At 49.1% G+C, this 8,149-nt stretch overlaps 1 protein-coding gene across 1 annotated transcript in view; it reads right to left on the minus strand.

Moving 5' to 3' along the window:
- Nucleotides 1–1,072: 1,072 nt before the first annotated feature.
- LOC130372823 (membrane-associated phosphatidylinositol transfer protein 2) overlaps nt 1,073–8,149 on the minus strand; it is a 39,606-nt gene continuing 32,529 nt past the window's right edge. The window contains exons 20-27 of the mRNA XM_056578983.1: nt 5,611–5,759; nt 5,146–5,262; nt 4,591–4,707; nt 4,208–4,356; nt 3,293–3,442; nt 2,555–2,738; nt 1,971–2,099; nt 1,073–1,519 (exon numbers count right to left, since the gene is read on the minus strand). Coding sequence (XP_056434958.1) covers nt 1,073–1,519; nt 1,971–2,099; nt 2,555–2,738; nt 3,293–3,442; nt 4,208–4,356; nt 4,591–4,707; nt 5,146–5,262; nt 5,611–5,759 — 1,442 coding nt within the window. The remainder of the gene's footprint in view (nt 1,520–1,970; nt 2,100–2,554; nt 2,739–3,292; nt 3,443–4,207; nt 4,357–4,590; nt 4,708–5,145; nt 5,263–5,610; nt 5,760–8,149) is intronic.

The raw sequence follows: 8,149 nt of genomic DNA on the forward strand, positions 1-8,149 counted from the left end.
CACAAGTCACTTAACTGGCATCTGTGATGGACTATCGGAACATGTTTAAACAAGTGTTGCTCTATAAATGGTCCTGAGCTTTTGTTTGTGTGTGTGTGTGTGTGTGTGTGTGTATCTTGCTTACGTTTGTCTGTCTTGCCTGTGTGTGTTTGTGTAAGAGAGAGTATGTGTATTTAGGGGTCCCGTAATATGACATTTATTTAAGGCTTAGAATATATGAATAATAATATTTCTTTCCTAAAATGACCAGTGATGTTCTCTTAATGAAGGGATTACTGAGTGCTTTTGCTACAGAGGAATCATCTCTATGTTTTCTACTGGTTTCATTATGACCTTAAAATTGCACACGCTTTCTCTTCTTGAATCTTCCGGTCTGTTCCGCTACTTCACGTTTAAAGGCTGTATTGACGTGAGCACTTTTAATACACGTGTTCTGTGTTCAGATAGCGCCAGCGTCTCTTCATGTTTAACTTATTCAGGAGATGGTTGTATCCAAAGCGACTACTGTTTAGATACAGGTCAGGGTTGAGGTGCTTCTAGCTCAAAGACGTTGAGGATCGATCCCAGAACCCCTAGGGTATCCTGCCCCCTTTTGTCTGCTTTTGGATATAAACAGAATTCACATGTTGTGTTCACATGAATGCAGCCCAACTGATATTCCATTGGATCCTCAAACCCCGCCCCTATTTCCCCCCCCCCCCCCCCCTCAACATACACAACCCCGCCCCCCAACTAACCCTGTGATCATCCAATCAAATGTCATCTTCTACCTGTCCATTGTCCCTCCTATTTGTTACTACAGTACTGTGTCTCAGTCTAATCTTCCGCTCCCCGTACCAAGCATATTCACTCTCTCGCACACACACACACACACACACACACACACACACACACACACACACACACACCCCCCTACCTATTCTTAAATCATCCAAACACAAGTCCTTTTCTGCCGATCAACCATCCTACTTCGGTACAGCAATGCGTGCATAGTAAGGTGTGACTGATCCTCCACCATGCCATATGCACGCTCACACCCCCCCCACCCCCCCCCCCCCCAGTCCGGAGGCCCTCACTTGGGGCTGAGCAGTCCGCTGCTGCCCTCCCTGGTGCTCCCGCTGCGGCCCCAGCAGCCCGCCGCGATGCTCATGCTGCGCTGGGCCGTGCTGGCCACCGCCGACGGCGTGCCGCGGTCCATCTCGCACTGGCTCTGCGTGCGCTCCGTCCGCCCCAGCGTGGCGCCGATCGTCGCGGCGACGGGACCGGAGGAGGCGGCGGCACTGCCGCCGCCGCCGCCACCGCCTCCCCCGGCCCCGCCCGCCGCCACCGCCGCCCCCCCGGGCTGGGAGGAGAGCGTGCGGAACACGTGGTTGCGCTTGCGGAGGAAGTCGCCGCCGGCCGCGCCCAGGCCGAAGCTGCCCTTGCGGAGGACCATGCGGGCGCTGGCCGACTTGGCGGGCCGCGACCGCTGGTTGTACTCCAGCTGGGCCAGGTGGCTGGCGTAGCCGTCCGGGATGAACTGGGGGGGGTGGAGGAGTGGTTTAAGTGACTGTACAAGGGGCCTTGAACGATCATTAATCATTCATTTGTCCATTCTTGTCTTCATATACTCGTTGGTCCATGAATCGAGTCGTAGGTTGAGTGATTCTTGAATTTGTTCCAATCATGTGTTCATCTGCTCGATTCGTTCACTCTTCATGTACACATTGGTTCATGAATGAATACAGTGCTTCTTTCATTTGTTCAATCATTTGTTAATAAACTTAACTTGAATTATGTGAGTGTTTGCAGACTGTGAACTAATGGAAAATCCCATTCCGGACGCACAATGATGAATTTGGACTTAAACGGGGTAAGACCGGCATACGTCAATTTACCAATATCTCAGGCATATCCCTTTATTAACAGAGGCCCCAGTAAGGAGTATATGGAGATGTTCCACACTAAGAAGATGGCGGTGGGGGACATACCTGACACTGGCTGAGCATCTTCTTGGTGGCTCGTCCAACGATGTAGATGTGTGATGGAGAGAGGCCGATAGAGGAGTACACCGAGATGTCTTTGGTGGAGCCGTACGCCGCAAAGATCTTCATATGGGCCTGCACCAAGAGACACAGACACGGTTTATATGCTGTAGAGGTTTTCCAGTACGTCTGTGGTGGTCAATCTGGAGGAAAAGTGGCAACACACCTATTATACACACAGTAAGAAATCCATTTAGACAAAGCATGGCTAGATTTTATTATATATATTGTGTTTCTTTCACAAAATACATATGAACGGATGTGCATTTTGTGATTGAAACCTACCTAATACTCTTCCCACCCACATACGCCTTGATATCCGTACCAGCAAAATGCTCGTAAAATGACGCTACGGTTAACCATATACTGCATGGCTCCTACAAACACATGTATAGCCCTAACTACAACCATGCATCAGAAAGTTATTTCTTGTATGTGCAAACTTACCCGGCAGCACAGCTCTTTCCTCCCGCTCTAATTCGGACACTGGTAATGTCTACATTCAGTCCTACACCACCAGCCATAAGTACCTCACAGATGAGGGACTTGAGGAAGTTGGCCTTGTGGCGCAGCGGGTCGTGGACCAGCCCCTCGCAGAAGGACACGATGCCGTGGGGGAAGTTGTGCTGGGACAGCCACGCCACCACCCTCTGCTTCTGCATGTCGGGACGTCCCGTCACGTACACGATCAGGTAGCCCAGGTCCTGCCAGTGCCTGGGCACAGCGAGAGGACCAGATCAGAGCGGGGAGGTAGTGCTCTGCTTTGAGATGGACTAGCTCCTAATCTAGAGCGGAGACCTGCAGTGTGGACCGTGTACTGGGTGTATTTTGTAAACATTTATATTTAAAAAAAAATGACCATCTTTTCTATAAGTTAGATTAGACCAAACATCTTAATCTTATCTTGGAGAGAAAAGTGTGTGATTTTGAGATCGTTTTTAAGGTAAACTATAAATAAGGTACAAATTGGTTGATTACGAGATGAATTGATCAATAAATGAATCGATCACCATAAGAATAGAGGAATTGCTCACTAGACAAATTAATCAATAGATGAATTGATCAGCAGATAACTAGGGCTTGCAGCCACATACACAAAGCCATGTTGTGACAAATGTACACAACACAAAAGTAAGTAAGTAAGTCGCTTTGGATGAAAGCATCCGCTAAATGCCCTAAATGCAAATGTAAAAATGTGGTGTGCGTGTGTGTCTTTGCGTGCGTGAGTGTGCGTGGCGGGCATTAGTATTTTCCCCGTGGGTTCTTACCTCACCACGTCCACAGCCCCGGCGCGCACCTTGGGGTCGCTGCCCATGATGGACACGCTGGCGGCGAAGGAGCCGTCGATGCTGAACACCACGAACTCTGTCCCCTGGGGCAGCACCGTCAGGTAGCTGTCTGCCGACGTATGGTCCCCCCTGGAACGAGCACACACACACACACATACATGAAGATACTGTACACACACTGTCCCCTGGGGAAGCACGCTCAGGTAGCTGTCTCTGGACGGATGGTCCCCCCTGGAACGGTCACACATACACACACACACACACACACACACACACACACACACACACACACACACACACACACACACACACACACACACACACACACACACACACACACACACACACACACACACACACACACACATACATACAGATACACTCACACACACACGCAGACACACATACATACAGATACACACACATTCATACACAGATACACACACACACACACACACACTGATACACATACACACCCGAACAGAAATACACAAACACAGACACACACACACACACAAACACACACACACAGACACATCCATCCACACCCACACACACACACATACAGACTGACACAGACACAAACAATAATGAAGAGGGGACAGACGGATTCAAAAAGTGCAGAGTAATCAGAAATTGGAGACTGCAGAGAGATGGTTAGTAGACCGGGGGAGATAAATATAGAGCGGGATAGAGAGGGTGAGGGAGATGGGAGAATGATGAGAGTGAATATTGGAAAAGAGGGAGACGATGACAGAGAAACGGAGGAGGAAGAACAAAAGGAAAGACCCATTTTTTAAGCGAGTAGAGAGTCCTGGAGTTAGAATAGGAGGAGGGGGTCAATTGTGGAGAGCAGCAGAAGGCGGTCATGAGGCGGGGGCTGACGGTGCTCACCGGGCCACCATCTTGACGGGGTAGACCCCGGTGCTGAGCCTCTTGCTGTCGGGGATGGTGTAGGAGATCCTGCCGCTACTGCTGGTCAGCTGCGTGTCGAAGAACACCCACTCCCCAGAGGGGGGCTGGGTCATGATGTGGATGTCAATCTAAAGACAGAAGGGACAAAATATCCCAACCAACAAATCTTTTAGTGATGGCAACAAGATGGGGGAACTCCCAAAGAATGATTTTATTTTTCAATATAGAAAAACAAAGAAGCTACTTTTTGAATTCAACGGAGAGAGAACTGCTAAATAAACAATGCTTTCATGTAGGTCATGTTTGGACATTTGGAGTAAACCATGGGCGACTAGCTGGTGCTAGGGGGGCTGGATGACTACCTTCTCCCCAGTGAGGGTGACCATATCCAGAGGGCCGTACATGAAGCGACCGGTCACCAGCTGGGGGGCGTCCTCAGAGAACACTGCGTCACACACGCGATGGTTGGCCGTGACATTCTGAATGGACAACAAACACAGCCATCATTGGTTATTGCTTCACTAACGGTCAGTCATATATGGGAGAAGGCTGCCCTGGGTTCTAAACCCTTAACCTTAACTTGTTAGGTGCTTTAGAACAACACTATTTCCGATTTTTATAGAAAGTAAAAGGTTGTTTGTATAAACGTACATACAAATCGCATCCTGTGTCACATTTCACTTCTGTGAAATGTGTCACAGTTAATATAGTTAAGCTAGTGTTTCCTATTACAAGAAAAATTGACCATTTAATTACACAGAAATGTAAAATGTATTAAATTAATTAAAATCATTATAATTTGTTCAACCATAAATTCAACAAAATTTACCCCTAAACTATCAGCTCTTGATTTTACATGTTCTTGATAAACATTTTAAGGTTGCGTTGAGAAAGGAAGACGAGGTGTTTTTCCGTACCCTAATTTTGACCTGGGTCCTCTTGCGAATCCACTTCTCCCGGGGTTTAGAGGGTGTGAACTCTGACACCTCTTTTCCGTCCAGCTCCAGAATGCTGGCGTTCTCATGCCTCATCACCTGGACAACCAAATCACCACAAACCATCACAAACAAGGAGTGATATGAAACCATTTTGGGGAAGAGCTTGTATCACTGAGAACCAGTTATTATGAACTAATACAAAGTAAATGGGAAAATAATAATAATAATAATAATAATAATAATAATAATAATAATAATAATAATAATAATTTAAATGTAAAATAGTAAATATATAAATGATGATAAAAAAACGATAAATGACTCAATCTAAATTCGAGATGACTAAATGTTAAACCTAAATGTTAACCAAATGTAGAGGTAAAAATGGGGCAGGGGGAGGAGTGGGGTGTCTGTGTTGTCGTGGTTGCGGCGGGCGGCCCGCACCTGTCGCAGGATGAAGGCCACCACGTCGGTGGACTCCCAGTAGGAGGCGTGGAAGAGGTGGGGCAGCGCCACGGTGGGGAAGGCAGTCAGCGCGTCGGGACAGTAGAGAGCAAAGTCCATCCTCTTGGAGCCCCACCAGTGGGATGCGACTAGAGAGAGAGGGGGGGGAGAGAGAGGGAGAGAGAGAGGGAGAGAGGGAGAGAGGAAGAGCGGAAGAGAGAGAGAGAGAGAGAGAGAGAGAGAGAGAGAGAGAGAGAGAGAGAGAGAGAGAGAGAGAGAGAGAGAGAGAGAGGAGAGAGAGAGAGAGAGTGAGTGAGTGAGTGAGGAGAGAGTGAGAGAGAGATAGAGAGAGAGAGAGAGAGAGAGAGAGAGAGAGAGAGAGAGAGGCGGAAGAAAGGGGGGAGAGAGAGAGGGAAGGGGAGAAAGTGTTAATATAGGGAATAATGAGAGAATAGAGAATAAGGGAGAAAGAGAGACGAAAATAGAAAGGGGAGGAAGAGAAAGTGGGAGAGAGGGATTTACAAAGAGGGGGTGAGCGAAAGAGGGAGAAGTGGAGGGAGGAGATTGAGGGTGGGGGGTAAATATAGAGTGAGAGAGAATAGATACAGAGAAGGAGAAAAAAACTCTGCAAAGATGAGATCGGAGAGAGAACGACAAAGAAAGGGGGAGCAATATGGAGAGGAAATGGGAGAGACAGCGAGAGGAAAAGGGTCCGGAAAAGAAAGATAAGAAATAAATTGTTGAAAGATATCTGGTTTTGTTTCCATCCCCTTCTCATCATCTCTGTATCGTATCTCTGAACGGAGGCAGAGAGAACGTGTGTTTGTGTGGGAGAGAGAGAGAGAGAGAGAGAGAGAAAGAGAGAGAGAGAGAGTGAGAGAGAGAGAGAGATCGGCCCCATCTCTAATCTCTATCATCTAATGTTCTCTAGGTTCCATTGAAGCCCGGTTGAAAGGTCCAGCTGGTCATCTAAAGGCCCTGACACACCAAGCCAACGGCACAGAACCGGCCACGATGAAGGCCCACTGTTGCGTTGCCTCGTGTCGCCTGGGGCTTGGCAGACAGGTCGCACTCGCTGCCACCGCCGGAACCAAAGCCAACGGCCCGACCAGCACAGTACGTTCTGCGCTGAGCTGAGAGGATATACATCTCCCTCCCAGCAGGTGGCAGTAGTCTGTTTTGATATTTCGTATATTTTACTGAGTTGTACTAAAAAACAAAACTCTTTTTTGTGCGTGCCCTCTTGACAAGGTTTTTTGCTAACTTCCGATTGGCTTAAGCCGAACAGCCAATCGGAGTGGTTTCTCTCACTGATGGCCTCGGGCCCCGATTCAACTTTCCGAATCAGGGCTAGTCCAAACACATCGCAGAAACAAGGGCCACTCGACCAACTGCCCTAACACACAGGAGAAGAGTACCAGCCAACAGCTTTCAACAAGTTCCCCTTTGTTTCTCACAGATACAGAGGGGAGAAGGAGCAGAGGTTATCTGAGGTTGTCGAGAAGACGACCAATCTACAGAGCAGGAGAGGACAGTATATTAAAGGCCCCCTATTTTACCAACCGGTGTGATCAAAAAACGGATAGACTACCAGCCTACCCGCTTAGACTGTACCAACCTGCTAGGCTGAGCTATCCAGTCAGTCATCTGAATGGACTCTCCCACTTATGATGTCAGTAAAGGGGTCTGTTTAGAAATGGCTGGACATCACTAATCGTCATCAGCGTTGCCAGATTGGGCCAGATTTCCCGCCAAATCTGGCAACCCGGGCTTTAGGACAGGAAATCGGGCCCAATCTGGCAACGCTGATCATCATCACACCTTCTGGTAAAATACCGGCCGTTAAAAAGCTGAACGGGAAGTCTGACGGGTGTCGTAAACTCTAACTCTAAGGGGAAGAATCTGACGAAGGGGAACACACCAGGGGAACACGGAGAGACAGGTGAGGACGTGAAGGAAACCAGGGGACAGGGAACCATCCTGCTTCCCAGCAGTCACTTCCTCCCACGGTCTCCTTCAGTGGGGGGTACCTTGCTCTATACAACGCATCGCCCGCGGCGACGGGGGGGAGGAGCCTAGCAGCACTTCTGTGACGGGCCAGGTGACGTCGGCAAGGTCAGGGGTCACTGGGTCGGACTCCGCCCCGCGGGGTCGGACCCTCTTGGGCGAGCGGAGGGAGGGGGTCCGAGAGAGCAGTTTGTGGTAGGGCAGGGCCAGCTGGGACAGCAGGCCCAGTCGCTTACTGGGACTGCGGCTGACCTCCAGTGGGGGTGCTGAGAGGAGGAGCGGGGCGGTGTTTAAAGAGGCGGGGAGGGGGGGAAAGATCATAGTTTAACACCGGCTGTCACACCCCCCCCACCACCCTCCCCTATCCCTCTCCCCCAGGACTTAAGTCTGCTGAACTTTGGACGACACACATGTTTAATCCGTAATTGTATTGAACTGCAGGATGTCTGGAGTTCAAGCATTCAATTGCCGTTAATGAGCGCTGCTGGCTGCGGCTGGATGCTCTATTAACGGTGGGATTTGTAGTTTTCTC

Source organism: Gadus chalcogrammus, chromosome 19 (assembly GCF_026213295.1).
Source record: "Gadus chalcogrammus isolate NIFS_2021 chromosome 19, NIFS_Gcha_1.0, whole genome shotgun sequence".
NCBI classification, from domain to species: domain Eukaryota; kingdom Metazoa; phylum Chordata; class Actinopteri; order Gadiformes; family Gadidae; genus Gadus; species Gadus chalcogrammus.